Below are 18459 nucleotides of genomic sequence, written 5' to 3' on the forward strand. Positions count from 1 at the left end.
CAAGGTACATTTATAACATGGGTAATATGTGCTAGATAGTGTAAATCTATAAAGAGGTTTACAAGGTTTATGTCCATTTCTATGTAATGTACATACACAGAGACAAAAGTTTACAAAGTTTCCTATCTCTCCGTAGTTTAACGGGTAATTCCAAAAGAGTTCACTGAAGCTTAAACTTCATTAAATCTTTTGGGACACCCCGTGTGTCATCTCCTTTGATCCTTAAGAGCCATTCAATGAAGTGGGGGTAGGCATTTACCATTTTACAGACTAGGAAACTGAGGTTTGGAGAGGCTAAAGGTTTTTGTTTTTGTTTGTTTGTTTTTTTCTTCTTTTTGCCCAGGATGTAAAGCCAGTATATACTAAGCAGGACTGAAATCCAAGTCTTTCTATCTGGCTCTCTATGAACCCTTGTGTGTGCCAGGAAGATGCCTCCTTGTCAGTTTCCACCTGTAGCCTACCAGCTTGGCGTGAGGGAGTGATGGGGTGGTGGGGAGAGGGGAGGGGCGAGTGAACAACGCCATAAAGAGCCTGGTTTTAAGATGTACAGGAGGACAACAGGTCTGCGCCGTTGGCAAACTGAACTACTTATGAGAAGCGTCTGAGTAGGACCGCGCAAGCGCATGTTCATCAGATGTATGCTTTGTTAAACCCACAACTCCACGCCCTCTCAAGATCTCGCGGTATTTCCTCCCGTTTCTTCCCTTCCCCTGTTTTGGCCTCCTCCCCAGGCACGCGGGGCGTCCGTAGTTTGTCATTTCCCGTCGGGCCGCGCGCGCGAGGGAGAAGATGGCGGCGCTGGGGGAACCTGTGAGGCTGGAGCGGGGTGAGCGCTGGGGTCGTGGGGAGAACTTGGGGTCGGAGGGAGAGAAAGAAGAAGCGGCGCGGGGAGGGCAGGGCCCCCTCCCTGAGGAGGGACCAGGTCAAGATCTGGGCAGAGGGAGGCCTCGACGGGACGGCAGCCCAGCCTGGGAGAAGAGGCCCCGCCTAGGGCCTGGGAGCTGGGGCGGGACCCGGGCACGCCCCCCCCCCTCCGCGGCCTAGAATGGGGCGGGGCGAGAGGGGACGGGAAGGTATCCCTTGCTGGGACCGAGGCAGAGGCTGTAGCCCTCCCTGAACTGAGGTCCTGCCACTGCTGACACGCAGCATTGATTCCCGGACACACAGCGCGAAGGCACGCACGGCGCTGACATGTGCGACACTGACACACATTAACCCACTACCCCAGCGATGTGCCGACACAGAAACAAGTACCACGTGAATCAACTCACACCCACCGGTAGTCACTGTGCTGGGTAGGGTATAGACAGGGCCTCTTAGATAGATAGATAGAATCCCTCTTTCTCCTCCCTCTCCCCGCAGACACACACAGGGTTCCCAGTTCCCTACTCACCCCAGTACGAGCACAAATAGGACCGGGGTAGGGGGGGTTAAGGGGGTTGGGTTGAATGGTAGGTTTCACCTCTTAGCCTTATCCTTGTGGAAAGTATGACTTTGTCGTTTCTGAAACCAGGATAAGGTCTGCCACTCTCTTACCTGTTTGACCTCGGGTAAGTTCCTTAATTTCTCTGAGCCTCAGTTTCCTAAACTGTAAAATGAGTGGCTGAACTAGAATACCTTGAACTCAAAGACCTACCTCCAATCTCCTGGCCTGGCATAATCTACTGAGCCACCTAGTTCCCACCAGCATCCCCAATTTGGAGTTTTCTTTGCAAAGACACTGGAGTAGATTAATTTCCTTCTCTTGTTCACTTTACAGATGAGGAAACTGAGGCAAGCAGAAATAAGTGACTCACCTAGGATAGCACAGCTAATAGTATCAAGTGTGGGATCAGATTTGAGTTCATGAAGATGAGCTTTCCTAACTCCAGGCCTGAATCTCTAGATTTACTGCACCACCTATTTGCCTCACCAAGAGCCTCTAACAGCTCTAAATTTGTAATCCTGTGATCCTCCCAACAGGACTGCCCAATTATGGGCATACATTCAACTCTTTAAGCATACAGATTACACCATCCAGTCACATAATCCAGCCATCAATTAAGAAGCCTTTTTTATTTGTTAAAGCTTTGTCACATTAAAATTCCTAGGTATCTCACATTCTCCCTGCTGTCTCCATACCACAATAAACTTTTTTTTTTTAAACCCTTACCTTCAGTCTTGGAGTCAATTATTGGCTCCAAGGCAGAAGAGTGATAAGGGCTAGGCAATGGGGGTTAAGTGACTTGCCCAGGGTCACACAGCTGGGAAGTGTCTGAGGCCACATTTGAACCTAGGACCTCCTGTCTCTAGGCCTGGCTCACACAATAAACATCTTAAACTAAAAGATATGTGTACACATATACATATATAAAACTTGTATTTTGCTATGTTTCTATCATATCAGTATTGCCTTTACTGTATTTCACTCTGCTAAGTGTTACATAGACAAAAATCAAAGTAAATCAAGCAATTTTTTCATACTACTAGTTACCTCCCCTCCTAGAATATCCTCAGACTTTGTATGTATGCCCACACGTGTGTTATGCACATCCCTACATACATACAATCACACTGCTTATCTGAGCACAAAGCAAACTCACAGCCTAGATTCATTGGGCTGTGTTATAGACTCCTGTCCTTTCTAAATCTAGACAGTTTTATGAATTTGTAGATTGAGTAGGAAGAGATCATCGAGGTCATCTAGTCCACTTCACTCCTCTTACAGATGAGGAAATTGAAATTCAGTAACTTGATCAAAGCTGCACAGGAGGGTGGGATTATTGTCACATTACATGTAGGGGGCCAGGGTTTCCCACCTTTTTCCGCTGGGCCCCTCACTAGCTCAATGGCCTGGTGGTGAGAACTCTGAAGGCAGGAAGACCCAGGTTTAAATCCTGACTTACCATTACTCTGTGATCCTGAGCAAATTCTGTCTCATTTTCCTCATCTGCAAAATAGCAACTACCCTCCACATAAAATAATATATATAAAGTGCTTTGTAAACCTCAAAATGTTCTCTAATGTTAGATATTATTTCTAGTAATAGTGGCAAGATTTGGAGACATACAAACTACTTGGTTAGATATAGAAGACTTAACACACCTCAGATAAATTGCCTAGTTGAACCTACACTTCCCTTTCCTTATACCTCCCCCCCCCCCCAAGCTTAATCACATACATGTGCACTGTGCAGATGGAATGCCACAACTGAACTACATTTCTGGCATCCTTTTAAGTTATGCCGTCATTTTACATAAGGATGCTTGGGAGATAAATTTGGCAGAGACCCACACCGCTCTTGGATTTTTTTTGTTTGTTTGTTTTTTGGTTTTTTTTTGTTTTTGTGTTGTTTTTTTTGGAGCTTGTGCTTTTGGTAAAGTGCTGCAGGTGTGAGTCGCTGGCTCTCTTTTCTCTGCTCACTTGACTGAAAGAACCCTTTTTCTTTTCCTTCTCTTTTGATTATTATTAAAATCCTACAGCACATATATGTTTACACTGCCTACTACACACTCCAGAAGCACGAACACAATCTAGACATACTGGAGTCTTAAACTACTCTCTCCTCTCGTGCTGCCTACTAGACAGCTCTTACTAGAGCCTGAATAAAGACATACACACATATGTATATTAATGTCTGCCAAATACAAACTACTCTTTATATTACCATAGATATACTGAAACATGTACAGAAAACTTAGACTTTGGGAACCGTTTATATTTCTTCCTTTTGACCATACATTCATACCAAATATATTCTACATTTTTACAGAATACATGCTAAGTATATATACAACATAACACCTCTATTAAATCATACATAACAGGTAGACATTACCTAATTCACCCAGCCATATACATCATTTCCAGGCCTACAAATTCACATCTTAGAGCTACCTAAACCACACACTTTACAAAGGATAACTTTTATGTAAGGGTTTACTGATTGCCTGGCCTAAAAAGGATGGAATCATAAAGTTACAGGAAAAGGCGGGTGTTATTTTCTTAAACTCTCTGAGTGTTCTTAACATTGAAGGACTTTTGAACAGTGAATGAGCCTACATGACTCATCTGACGGGATTAATGTTAATTTGCTGTGGAGCAGAGATCAGTTTCCTTGCTCTATAACTTTATGCCTCCCTACCACTTAACAGTAGTTGATTAATGAATTCAAACTGATCAAGAGAAAGTTGTGTGTTACTCTGTAGTATATACAAAATAGAATTATTTGAATAAATTGAATTTTTCCTTGCTTGGATAGTTGTTTGTTTTTGTTTGTTTGTTTGTTTGTTTTAACCCTTACCTTGTATCCTAGAAGCAATACTAAGTATCTGTTCCAAAGCAGAAGTTCCAAAAAGGCTAGGCAGTTGAGGTTAAGTGACTTCTCCAGGCTCTTACCTCTAGGAAGTATCTGGTGTCTAGGAAGTATCTGGTGTCACATTTGAATCCATAACCTCCTGCCTCTGGGCCTGACTATCCACTGAGCCACCTAGCTTAACCACTTGCTTAACAAGTATTAGAGGTTTTCAACTTAAAATTCTTTCTACCATAAGAAACTCTTATGTTATTATTTTGAACAGAACTTTCGTAACACATTTGGGCAAAATTATGGGTCTGTCTGTTTTTTAAGTACATGATTAACATAAAAATACAGGAATTAATATTTTTAGTAATAAAAATTGAATGGAATTAAAATTATCCTCCAAGTTATAATCACATTTCCAAAATGTTAAATAGCTTTAGTGTCCAAGGGCAGGTAACCTTTTTTAGAGTGTTTTACTTTATAGTCAAAACCAGAAACTTCCTAAAAGATCTGGGTTCAAGGCCCACTTCTAACATATATTGGTTTTTGTGACTCTGTGTCATGGCTCCAGACACTCTTAAGACTACAAGTTGCAGCTTTGTTGAGAATTTCAGGGAGTTTTCTATGTAAATGAAATTGTCGAATCCCACCATACTTTAATCTTTCCCCTTCCTCACATATACTATCTCTTATTCTTGTGCTCATCATCTAGATACATTTAGTGTGCTTTACCTAGAACATACTGAGAGGTCTGTCCTTTTACCCATCCCTATTCCACTAACCTATTAATTAAAGGATCAATTTTTCCAGGAGATTTAACCCAGTTAAAAACTTTGCAGAATTGCTTGTTGGCTATGGGAGGGGAGTGGGAGGAGGGGAGGGAAAGAACATGATTCATGTAACTATGGGAAAATATTCTAAAGTAAGTAAAATAAAAAAATAAAACTTCGCTGAAAATATAAGGCTATAACATTCCCATCCTTGGAATCACTGTGTGCTATACTAGGGATCAAATCTGTTTGGTTTTAATAGAAGTAGTTGTTTTTTTTCTTAAAAGCTAGTTTTAGAATTCTAACATGTTGACATTGAGTGTTCTTTTGTATTTTTAAGTACTGGGATAGAATAATTACATGTAGCATTACCTCTAGTATCTATTTTTGGTAGTGATGACTATCTTTCCTATTTCAATTTTGGCTTTGTTCTTTTGTTTTAGATGATAGTAGAATGGCAAAAAGTTATATTTTAATGAATTACTAGTGATAGCAAATTTATCATGTCAAGAAAATAAAATTACAGTAGACTTATCTGGTATTTTATTAACAATAATTCTTTTAACTGATACTTCTGCTCATCTAGAGTACAGTGATATCTGATGTTCATAATGATGGCCTGTGTCCTTCAATAGTCCAAAGTGCATTCTGAATCATCAAAACAGATTCAGTTCTGCAAAAAGTGCATGCTCAAATTGTGTTCACTATAATTTTAGAGTAGCATGTTTTATTGTATTTTAACATTTGGTTATTATATGCACCCAATATGGTAACTCTTAACCACCATACTTGAATAACCAGAAAACTCCATTTATCAGACATCCCAGAAAATAGTTTATTGCTAAAAAAAATTAGGATGAAAGGGACCTTAACTGCCATTAAATTTGATTAGCATAAATTCAGTTTTAATCCTCTAAAGTTGAGGTTAAAAATTCTGATCTGCCCTTTTGTCTCTAACATTCTCATAGAATGTGTACATGGCAGCATTCCAGCTGGGAGCACAAAGAAATCCTTGCTAATCCTATAAAGGAAATCCCTAGTACTGAAGTGAAACAAGTAATATCAAATTCATGGCTTAGAATCAAAGGATTGTAAATGTAGGACTAGAAGGGACCTAAGAAGCCATGTGGTCCAACCTCATTTTACAAACCAGGTACTAAGGACCAGAAGAGTTAAGTGATTTGCCCATTGTCACACAGGTGGTAAGAAGCAGAGTCAGAGTTCTTTTTGAAGCCTTTTTACTCCAAATCTAGCTCTTTCCTCTGCCCTTGGCCTGCTCCCTCAATTGAGAGGGAGAAATTCCTTTGGACCTTCCTTCTACTATCAGGGGAAAGCACACTAGGTACGTTTAATGAACATTACTTATTCTTACTTGATGAAATGTAGAGAGTTCAGAAGAGAACCATCCAAGTAGAGGTGAGAGGATCAAAAATATTGTTACTTAGCTTATTAAACATTTAAAATGTTGAGATGCACTTAAACATTTCCATAGGGGGCTCCTCCATTTCTGCCAAGCAATATGTTTATGTAAACAGCCTCACAATCCTTCCTTTACCTCAGCTAGCTATCTTGTAAATGGTTTCCAAGTGAAGCAGTTTTGGTCCGTCAATACAAATTTACCACCATTATTATCAAAATAATTCAAGAGAACATGTCCCATTTGTGTGTTATTTTTCTAAACCAGTTACAGCACATATATACAGTTGAGAATATGTTTTAATTGAGTTCTCCTCCCCCCCCCCTTAATTCTTCATTTCTTGGAGAAAGAAAAGTAATTTTGTTTCCTTTATGATTCTGCAAGGTGTTACATTATATAGGTCTGGTCTGTTAATAGGCATAGAATCAATATTAGCTAACATCATTGTTCAAAAAGAAATTTGTGTTCTTGATATTCTGTAAAGTTTTCTCAAATATTAGTATGATCATATATCTACATTAAGACTTTAGTCTTTTCTCTTGAAAACCATAGTAAAGAAATACTATTGTATATAATAGTACACTCATATGGGATAGGGTAAACAAAATCTCTGTAACAAATATGCATAGTCGTGCAAAACAAATTCCTGCACTGGCCTTTATCTAAAAATGTCTCATTCAGCAAGCTTTATCACCTTTATGTCAGAAAGTGGGTAGAATTCTTCATCTTTGGATCTCTGGAATTATGGTTGAGAGTTCTTAAGTCTAAAATTTGCTTGATTTTACAGTGTTGTTATTGTATAAATTGTTCTCCTAGTTCTGCTCACTTTGTGCCACATTATAATGTTCATATAAGCCTTCCCGTGTTTCTCTGAAACTATCTCCTTTATCGTCATCCTTCAGCAAAATAGTATTCCTTCACTTTCATATACCTCAGTTTGTTCAGCCATTCTTCCTTTGATGGATACTCTGTTAGTTTACAGTTCTTTGCCACCATAAAAGAGTAGTTGTAAATACTTTTGTGCATATAAGATCTTTTCTCCTACCTTTATTCTCTTCAGGGTTTAGGTGTAGCATTGATAACCATAGGTCACAGAGTTCACACAATTTAATAACTTTTTGAAACATAATTCAGAAATGCTTCCTAGAATGGTGATATCAAATTCACAACTTTTATCGGTAGAGTTATCAGTGTATTGTTTTTCCCACAGCTCTTCCATTTACCTTCTTTACCATCTTGGCTAATACGAAGGGTAGGAAGTACATTGCTTTCATTTGTATAGTAATTTGCAAGATTTTTTTCATGTGGCTTTAGATAGCTTGAGTTTTCTTCTCTTAATAACCACCTGTTCACATCCTTTGGCCATTTATCAACTGAGCAATGATTCTGATTCTTATAAATTTGAATTGGGTCTTTCTATATATAGAAAATGAAACCTTTATGAGCGAAACTTAATACAAAGGGTTTTTTTTTTTCCAAGTTACCTATTCCTTTCTGATCTTAGCTGCATTTGATGTAATCAGAGTGGTCCATTTTATCTTATGTCACATAAGTGCTATTTTCCAGGTCTTACACTTAACGTTTCCAAATTTATTTTTTTAATCAACATCTTTTCCTAATCTTAGGGACACCTGTGAATTCCTTCTTGTTTTCAATAGCATCCCATCCCGTTTTTAATCTTCTAAATATCAAGAGACAAGGTAGCATGGTGGTTATGGTAGGTACTAAGTAGATTTAGAATCAGAAAGATTGGAATTCAGATTCTTAAATATTTACTACCTCTGTAACTTGTGGGTGGTTTTAATCTTTCTGAACCTTGGTGTCTGTTTCTGTAAAATAGGTGTAGTAATACCTGTCTCCCAAAATTGTTGTGTCAGAATCAAACGAGTTACTGTATCTCAAATGCTTTGCAAATGTTAAAAATGTCACTTAACAGTTAATGTTCTATTGATCACTCTAGTCTCTTATTCTCTGTTCAAGGATTATCTTTTTTTGTACCTGTTTTTTACCTGCAGATATTTGTAGAGCAATTGAATTATTAGAAAAACTACAAAGGAGTGGGGAAGTACCACCACAAAAACTTCAGGCTTTGCAAAGAGTTCTTCAAAGTGAGTTCTGCAATGCTGTGAGAGAGGTGAGAATATTTGACTAAAATACTTTGTCATAGTTATTTATTGTGTTTGAATTATTGACTCTTGTAAAGCACTATTTTCATACTCAACATTTCAAATAAAGTGAAGCACAATCCTACGGAATTTGGTTTAATGAAAATAATTTGGTATTGATGCCTGACTTTACATAAAGCTAGCTTAACATTCATGATTAAATATAGATGTTTAAAATGTTATAAAATTAAGTAAAAATTCCTCCCATGACTTGATTTTCAGGTATATGAACATGTTTATGAAACTGTGGATATCAGCAGTAGTCCTGAAGTGAGAGCTAATGCTACTGCCAAGGTAAAAAATTTTAGATTCCAAAATTGCTATATCACTAAGATTAAAGATTTAAAGTTAGAAAATTATAGAACTGTAATAATAATAAAAAAAAAGGAGGTACATTAAAACATTTTTTTTTAACTGGGAAAAGGAAGATAATATGGCATAGTGAGTACTCAAAACCCTTTGACATCATCTCTCAATCTTCTCTTTCTCTGTGGACAAAGAAGTGGCCTTTCTCCTGATCAAGGTCTCTACATCTACACTTGATCCCATTCCTCCAGAAAATGGCAACCTTATTCATCTTTTCCAGTCTTTTGAATGTCTTCATTTCAGCTGTTTTATCTCCCATACTGTCTTCAAATGTGCTAAAGTCCCCTGTGTCCTTTAAAACAAAAAAACTTCTTTTAGATTCTTTTATTCCTTCAAGATATATCCATTTCTTTTCTCAATCAGATTCCTTGAAAAAGTTGTCTACACTTGTTACCACAATTTCTCTCCATTCCATAGATCTTTCCAGTTTGACTTCCATCTTCATCATTTAACTGAAACTCCTTTCTAAAATTACCAGTGGTTTCTTTTTTTTTTTAACCCTTACCTTCCATCTTAGAATCAATGACTTCTTAATTGCCAAATTTGGCAGGTTTTCTAACTCTTAACATTTATCAATTTGTCTTCTGTTATTTGATACTGTTGACCACTCTTTCCTGCTAGCTACTCTCCTCTGGATTTTCATAACACTTCTCTCTCCTTGTTTGTTTCCTATCCATCTGCAGACCAACTCCTCAGTCTCCTTTGTTGGGTCCTTAATCCATTTAATATGCCCTAACTAAAGAGTGTTCCCCAAGGTGCTCTCCTAGACCAACTTCTCCCTCTTGTTTATCTCTAATGTTACAGTAACAGTAAAGCTCTTCAGTTTAACTTTAATCTCCATACAGATGACTCCCAGATTTGCATCTGTATATCTTGTGTATATGTAGATAGATAAAGGAATAGATTTCTATCTCTATATCTAGAAATAGTTATCTAGCTTCAGCCTTAGATTGCCAATTGTTTCTCTTCAGCATTTCAAACTAGATGTCCTAGAGACAGTCTTAAATTCCGCCTGTCTAAAATCGGACTTGTCATTCCCCCTTCTCCCCCAAACCCTCCTATCTTCCAAAACTTCTCATTTCTTTCAGAGGCACCACCGTTTTTCTCATGTCTCAAGTTAATTATCTCATTGTTATCCTGGACTCTTCACTCTCCCTGATCCCAATATCCTGTAAATTACCAAAACTTGCTCTTTCTACCTTCACAACTTCTCTTTGCATCTAACTCTCTTCTCTCTGCTCACACAGCCCAACACTTTAGTTCAGGGCCTTATCCCCTCACCTAGGTTTTTGCAACAGATCTATCATCTCCCTACCTCAAGTTTTAAACAATTCCAATCCCTCTTACATACTCCTTCCAAAATCATTTTCCTTAAGAACAGATCCAACCACATTATTTCCCTACTTGATCAACTCTAGTGGCTTACTGTTTGCCCTGGAATCACATATCAACTCTCTTTAGTTTTTAAAACCCAGTACAACCTGGCCCCATGTTCTTTCTAATCTTTATGGGTCTTACTTCCTTCTCCCATCTTTTTTCAGTCCACATATAATATGGCTGATTTTTGCTGATCAATCAGCCTTTGCATCTACCCCATTCTCATCACTGGCCATCTTCAGGGTCTTATATATGTGGGTGGGTAATTAAATCTTTCTCATTCTACCTCAAATAGTACAATTCAGCATTTTCTCTTCATATTCACTTTAAAAAGTATTAATGTTTAAAAGACAGTAAAGCCTTTCAATGCTAGTAGCTCAGGAATTAATGACTTTGTCTTGCTATAACCAGCACACTAAGGAAGTACCTGATGATAATGATCACTTATTTGTATATGTTGAGGATAGATAACATAAGGAAACTCTTACCTTTGGGACCACTGTACCAAACATCCCAAACAGGCCATAAAGCTAGTGGAAATGACATAACTGGAATTGGAAAACCTGTTTCATGTGTCAGCTCTGAAACTTATAAGTTTAGACAGCCTACCTTATCTTTGAGCTTTGATTTTCTTCTCTGGAAAATGGGGTCAGTAATTTACACTACTTAGCTAACATTATTATTAGGAGGAAAGTATTTTGTAAGCAATAAACTTCTTTAGTACTTATAATACTTGCAGAGTAACTTGCTTCATTTGAGCCTAGAAGAATAAATGAGATGAGTACTACAGGTATTATCCCCAGTTGAGAGGCAAAGTTATGGTGATTAGAGAGAAAACCTGTAAACCAAGAAGGCCTGGGCCCAAGGCTACCTCTGACCCATACTGGCTATATGTACCTGGGGAAATCATTTAACATTCGGTGTTTTATATTTTGATTTTTTAATACTTTTACCTTCTATCTTAGAATCAGTATTAAGTATCCATTTCAAGGCAGAAGAGTAATTAAAGGGAAGGTATTTGGGATTAAATGACTTGCTCTGGGTCACATAGCTAGGAAATAGCTGAGGTCATATTTGAGCCCAGGTCTTCCCATCTCCAGACCTGGCTCTCTATCCATTGAGCTACCTAGCTGCCCTCCTTAATGGCAACTATTGAGACTATAAGTTGCAAAGAAGGTGTTGACCTGCATTGGTAGGAGTTTCCTCACCTGAAAGTTCCTCATTCATAAAATCACAGGTCTAGCCTTCATCCCAAAATATATAAGGAAAGGAAAGTTGACAGGTTAAATGACTTGTTCATATTGTCATAACTAGTACATATCAGCAGTAAAATTCAAAACCAGGTGTAGTTTGTTGTTGTTGTTGTTGTTGTTGTTTATAACCCTTTCCTTCTGTCTTGGAATCAATACTGTGTATTGGTTTAAAGGCAGAAGAGTGGTAAGGGCTAGGCAATGGGGGTCAAGTGACTTGCCCAGAGTCACACAGCTGGGAAGTGTCTGAGGCCAGATTTGAACCTAGGACCTCCTGTCTCTAGGCCTAACTCAATCCACTGAGCTACCCAGCTGCCCCCTCCAGGTGTAGTTTTTAAGACAACTAACTTTATTGCCTAATAAATCTCTCTAGGTTTTACATCTGGACCTAACATCTTTACTCATTTTAACCACAATCCCTAGATGTGCTCAGTTCTTCCCTAAAATGTCGAATAAAGGGGTGGGGGTAAAATTTATACTGATTGTACAATCCAAGGGCTTTCTTTTTCTAAGTCTTCCTCTTTAGAGAAAATCCCCAGCACTGTACCTAGCATTCGGATCACCTATTCTTCCCAAACTGCTAGGTAGTCCGTGCTGATTGATTTCAAACTTTACTGCAGAGGCGTCCCAGAAAGTTTGATCTAAACAACATCTACAAAAGGAGATACCGTATCATCATTGTTTGGTATGCAATGAAGCTAATATTGGACCTTTTTATATGTTTATACATATGTAAGATTTAGAGTTTTATTCTTTCAGGCTACTGTTGCTGCCTTTGCTGCCAGCGAAGGACATTCTCATCCTCGAGTTGTTGAATTACCAAAAACTGAAGAGGGACTTGGATTTAATATTATGGGAGGAAAAGAGCAAAATTCTCCTATCTACATTTCTCGGATTATTCCTGGTGGTATAGCTGATAGACACGGGGGACTGAAACGAGGGGATCAACTCCTGTCTGTTAATGGAGTGGTAGGAATGATCTTTCTTTATAGTTGCAATAATGTGTTGTGACCACATGAGGGTGTATGTTGTTCATAGAAATTTAAAGGATTAATTTTGGGGGAAATGCAAAGAAATTGTATAGTGCTCTGTAAACATTAGAAAACTAATAATCCAAAGGCCTTTGTTTAATAGTGGAAGTGGAAACCCTTATTTGCCAGTGTGAATTAGTTGTAGTAAGTTTGATTCTGTGAGTTCTGTTTTCGAATGTATAGAACAGACATTAAACTCAAGAGTATCTGACTTGGCCAGATACAGAACAGATTGTATGCTTGATCTCAGGCTTGGTAAAATTATAACAAGGTACTTAGTCATGGTTATACAGGCATTAAATATGAACACCATGACTGAGAATATTGTTGAGCAAAGTAGTTTACTTTGGTGAAAATTGTAGGTGATGAATTGACCTACATTTACGATCTTAAAATAATGACATTGAAGCTTTTAAATGTTTTAGGATCTTATAAAACTGTTTTGGAATGTCCCACTAATGGTTTTATTCTTTTTTTTTTTAGAGTGTTGAAGGAGAACACCATGAAAAAGCTGTGGAATTGCTAAAGGCAGCACAAGGGAAAGTCAAATTAGTAGTGCGATATACACCTAAGGTCTTAGAAGAGATGGAGTCACGGTTTGAAAAAATGAGGTCTGCAAAGCGCAGGCAACAGACTTAATGTTACATACATAGCCCTTACTAAACTTTGTATTCATTTTGCATTTAGCTAAAACAGTTTTACTTAGGACCTACTGAGGGCTGCACTGACCGGGATTATATAAAAAAAGTTCTCATAAGATGCTATTTGCCATTTTATAAACTCCTGTTTTAATATCATTTATGATTACAGAGAAGCTTTCCCTTTTTTTCTGACAAGAAAAGTAAAAGGCAATGAGGGCAATTCTGTCCAACTCTTTTTACAAACCTTTTTCAAATGCAGTTTTTGTCATAAAGTTGTTATAGACTTTTAAAATGCTTTTTAAATATTAAAATGTACTTTTACATTCATGATTTTTAAAAGCTTCCTTTGCTTATTTAAAGGTAACAAGTGTGACTCTTTTTTGCTATTTTTTTAACCTGTGAAATTTCTTTGTAGTTTTACAAGAAATGAAGTATACCATCAGAAATCACAGTTTGTCACAATCTATATTACATAGTCAATATTAACGTCAGTGCTGTTTGATGAACACATATATAATTTATGCAATTTTAACTTGGCATGACATGAGATTTTTTACCTTTATTTGAAACATATTCAATGATTTATACTGATTTATCAAAGCAAATTTTTTTAAACTGAAACAATCATTCCTAAGAAGTGTTATTCTTTCATTATATTTGAAAAGAATGTTATTTGATTCTGTTATCCCTGGTTACATCTTTCTTACTAATTTGTATTCAGCAAAATCTCTTAAGATCTCAAAATGCAGAAGCAATTTTAAATTATCTTATTCTCTTTTAGTGGCATTCATTTTTGTTTAGGTAAATCCATATGTTGCAATCCTGTCGTTTGTAGAGATGAGCCAGTGTTCTTAGGAGAGGGGAGTAGTAGACACAGAGGAATAATGATAATGCCTCACTATGCCCATGAGTAATACATTTTATTGGCCCAGTTTTGAATGAAGATATTAAAGGAAGATAGATGTATTTACAATGTTAGATAATTTTTAATAAATTCATTCACAAGAATGTATCCAAGTGGCAGAGAATCTCAAAATGGAATGTGTGATACTGCTCATGATTCAGACATAATGATGAACACTAAAGGGGGTACCTCATTCATTTGTCCACCGGATGTCACTGTTTCTCTAAAAGGCAGCTATAAGTACACCTTTGACTGTGAGTAAGGTAATTTTCAAAGGCTGAAATTAAAATGGAGGCATATTTATCTTTAGCAAAAGATTCTTTTAGATAACATGAAGAGTTTTTTCTTTAATAAGTGGCAGAGGTAAAAGGAAGGTCTAATGTTGAACTGAGGTGAAAAAACTGTACAATTCTATGACCCATTGTAAAAAGTTGGAATTTTGTAATATTTCTTCAGGACAATTAGAAATATATACCCTTTTCTGCATGTTTGTTAGCACTGTGAGTCTTTAAAGATTATTCCAGTTTCCAATGGTTTTTATGGTAAGGAGTCAGTCACAACTTTGTTATTTATCATTTAGGTATTGAGCACTGGATTGCATGGTTGAATATGTCTCTAGTCCATTATAAAATGTTTCTTGTATTGGTAAGATCATGTTGTTAAACTGTATATTTTTCAGGATTAATTGATGTTTTAAAATGTTGAGACCAAAATAGTGTAGAGTTATGGACATATTTTAATTTAAGTGGGAAATTATTAGAAATATTTGTTGTAGAGTTTTATATATTAAAGAGAGGTATTGGTGCAAATAAAAACAGTAATATTATTGTAAAACTTGTATATCTTGCATTACAGGGTAAGCATACCCTAAAGAAATCTTATTTTAGTATAGCTACAGCTGCAATAGTTTTTGAGGGCGTGTCAACATTTCATTATAAATTATGGCTTCCTGGTTCAGCATCTCAGCTGTTTCAACTCTGTCAGCCAAGTTAAATCTTTTTTGGTGTTGAAATTTAGTAAGTTGAGTAAGCTATTTTTTTTCTTCTCCAGTAATCCACAGTCTGTTCTTTGTGTGGGTTGGCACCTTTTTGAAACTCTTAAAATAAGGATAACTTAAAGGGAGCCAAGTACAGTAGTTTCACTTGAGCTACTGCTAAGCACGAGCAGTAGTAGCATTTTGTTCTCATTAAATTCAGTCTTCTCAGTGTCACCTAGGTCTCTTGGTAATTAGTCACAGGTTACATCGAGTAGAAAGGTATCTGCTATCAACCTTAGGAAGAGGGAGTTTTGGTCTTTGAACTCCTTGACAAATTAAATAAACTTAGTAGGGTGTCACAATAAAAACAAAACATGAGTAACATTAATTCAAAAAATGTTCATTAACTCCCCACCACCTATGTGCAAGATATAACACCGTGCATTAGGCAAAATAGTCTCAGCTCTCAAGAACATGATCTTTTAATAGGGTATAGGGTTTCTACCCAGAAAAGTAAATAGAAGGTAGCTTAGGGAAGGAAAGATCACTAATGACTAGGGGGAATCAGGATAGGCTTCATGAATAAGGAGGTTGGCACTTTTCTCTAAAGTTTTTAATTTATTTCCTTTTAACTTCAAAGGACACTAATTTTTTTTTTAATTGGGGGGAGGGAATGGAGGAGTTAGGAGATGGTGGTTTTTTGTCTTGTTTCAGGGCCCTGAGTATATAGGACCTCTTTGCAAATTCAGCTATAAGGTAATAATTCAATAAACTTTTAAAATCAGATATAAGGTAATAAATATGATTTATCTTCAACTTGCCATTTACTTTTTAAAAAATCACTAGCAAGTAGGATTTTCTTTAAAGTTATTTAGTAGTCATTCCTTAACTGAAAGTGATTAGGACCTACCTTCTTTTTTACTAAAGCTTGCAAATGGCAATATTAAAATTTTAAATATGCCTAAGGATGTTTTTTCTCTAGAAATGAATTCCAATAATAGCTTTATATAGAAAAACAAGCTCATTATTTGAAAGAGCAAAAAGAATGCAAGTGAGAAATGTTTTTTGACAATTACAAAACAATTTTATATAACAAGTCTTTCATTATTAATACTAAATTATAATAGTTTGGTTGTGTGCAACCTGAAGATCCAGATGTGTTTTAAAGATACCATCATGATTTTATTTTATTCTGCTGGATTTTTTTTTTTGAAGTTAGCTTTTTAAAAATACTTTGTTTACATTTAATATTGATATTGCAGCATTTGATGAAAAAGATGGTGATGATGATTTAACTAAATAGAATATGAGCATGATTTAGTGTGAATCTAAAAAGAATATATGTTGTGAATATTTTATAATGTGGAGAAATCATTTGAAACATCAACTACTCTTTAATAATTGTATTTCCTGAATAAATGTATGTTTATGACTTTTCTAACTTAAACTCTTTTTGTTGTCTTTTATTCTGCCAAAAAAAAAGTTTGGCAGATTACACTTTACCTTCACCAAAGTCTTCAAGGGAAGAATTCTTCACTGTCTTCACTGGAAAGGACAGAGCAAAAATGGCTAACTGAGGACTTGGTATTCAAGATTAATAAAAATAATAGAGTACCTAGGTATCCTTAATAAATTCAGGTCATCTGTCCCAGAGGAACTACATCCTCAGTGAAAGAATCTCTCACCAATGATAATTGAAGGATCCTGGATAATAGGAAACATTTTGATGCTCAAAGAACCTGTTGTCTGTAGGCCAATCAAAGAGAAATTCTAGAACAGATCATTAAGAAGATGGTTCCTGGACATGTATTTGCAGAAGTGGAAATATTTAACCTAGAAAAAGTAAAACTTGGGTATATTTAATCTGTAGACATGTATTAAATGCTTACTCTGTGCCAGGTACTATGCTAAAGATCTGGGGATATAAAAAGGAGCAAAAGACAGTTTCACCTCTCAAAAAGCTTATAGTCCAAAGGTGGAAACCACATGCAAACAAATACATATGAAGCAAGCTATATCCAGGATAAATAGGAAATAACAGGAAAGGAAAGAGAATTAAGAGGGGTTGGAAAAGGTTTCCTGTAGAAGATGGGAGCAGAGAAAGGTGAGCCTTCCAGGAATGAGGGTCAGCCGAAGAAAATGCCTGCAGTTTAGAAAGTGGAATGTCTTGCTTGTGGAATAATCAGAAAGCTGGTGTCACTGGACCAAAGAATATGTGTTGGAGAGCATAGTGTTAGAAGACTGGAAGGTTAGAAAGGGACCTAATAAGACACTTTGAACATCAAATGGGGTTTTTAATTTGGCCCTGGAGGTGATAGGGAATCCCTGGAGTTTATTGAGTGAGTTGGGGGGCTGAGATGGTTAGGGATCTAGGCTTTAGGAAAATCTCTTTCGTGCCAGAATGGAGGAGTGAAGAAATGGGAAGAAACCTGAGGTAGGTGGACCTACTTACAGGGTTATTACAGTAGGTTAGGGATAAAGTGATGAGGGGCTGACTTTGTCAGAGGAGAGGAAAGGGTATTTGAGAGATGTTCTGAAGGTGAAACTGGCATCCTACTGAGCTTAAAAAGTTTCAGGGATGGGCCCAGGTAAAAACTGTTGCCTAAGGATGGGTCTAGCTAAGGTTGGAGCCAACTCATGATACTGGGTTAGCTGTGAGTTGATGAATTTTTCAACATCAGTTCTTGAAAACCATTCAGTGAACTAATGTAAAAGCATTTATAAAATACTATGTGCAAAGCACTAGGCTTAGCACTTGGGATACAAATAAAAAAACCAGATGGCCTCTATTCTTAATAAACTCAAATTTTAATGGGGGGAAATAACATAAGTGGGAGATTTCACTTCCAAATTAGATGGAATGGTAACCACAAAGCAGATGATAGTGGTGATGCTAATGATAATTCGAGTCAGAGGGGGCTGTAATCTGCATCAGTGGAAGAAGTACATCTCACACTAACAAAATCAGATCCTTGGACTATTGGAGTTAGTAACTTCTACTTTTAGATGATCAGAAAATAGCATTCATAAACTGGACATTGTTTAAAAAAAAAAGACAAACCAAAGTAAAATCATGTCCCAGGATCCTTTTTTTTTTCCTTTAAGGAACTTAACACCAACATTTCCATATGAGCCATTAATTTAAACTCAATTTTTTTATGTGGCATTTTTTGCTTTTATTTTAACCCCTTAAAATCCCCCACAAAAGTCCTATTCATATTTATTACATTGAAGCAATCACAAGATCTTGAGGCAGCCAGATGAATGGAGCAATGGGCCT

General features: G+C 36.8%; 1 protein-coding gene across 2 annotated transcripts; it reads left to right on the top strand.

Moving 5' to 3' along the window:
* Positions 1-539: 539 nt before the first annotated feature.
* Positions 540-16626, top strand: LIN7C (lin-7 homolog C, crumbs cell polarity complex component). Of its 2 annotated transcripts, none has more exons than XM_056801996.1 (5): positions 540-683; positions 8485-8603; positions 8857-8928; positions 12387-12596; positions 13142-16626. In XM_056801996.1, the coding sequence occupies exons 1-5, from the start codon at positions 635-637 to the stop codon at positions 13295-13297; spliced, it is 606 nt and encodes a 201-aa protein (XP_056657974.1). In that variant the 5' UTR covers positions 540-634; the 3' UTR covers positions 13298-16626. The 2 variants fall into 2 exon arrangements, with proteins under 2 accessions (XP_056657974.1, XP_001368355.1); XM_001368318.4 differs by having other exon boundaries at positions 683-826.
* Positions 16627-18459: the final 1833 nt, after the last annotated feature.

The sequence above is a fragment of the Monodelphis domestica genome, chromosome 6, assembly GCF_027887165.1.
Source record: "Monodelphis domestica isolate mMonDom1 chromosome 6, mMonDom1.pri, whole genome shotgun sequence".
NCBI classification, from domain to species: Eukaryota; Metazoa; Chordata; class Mammalia; order Didelphimorphia; family Didelphidae; genus Monodelphis; species Monodelphis domestica.

Coding starts and splice junctions, on each gene's coding strand:
- LIN7C (XM_056801996.1), top strand. CDS start 635: ATGTATGCTTTGTTAAACCCACAACTCCACGCCCTCTCAAGATCTCGC. Junction 684..8,484: donor CGCCCTCTCAAGATCTCGCG/GTATTTCCTCCC, acceptor TTTTACCTGCAG/ATATTTGTAGAGCAATTGAA. Junction 8,929..12,386: donor GAGCTAATGCTACTGCCAAG/GTAAAAAATTTT, acceptor TTATTCTTTCAG/GCTACTGTTGCTGCCTTTGC.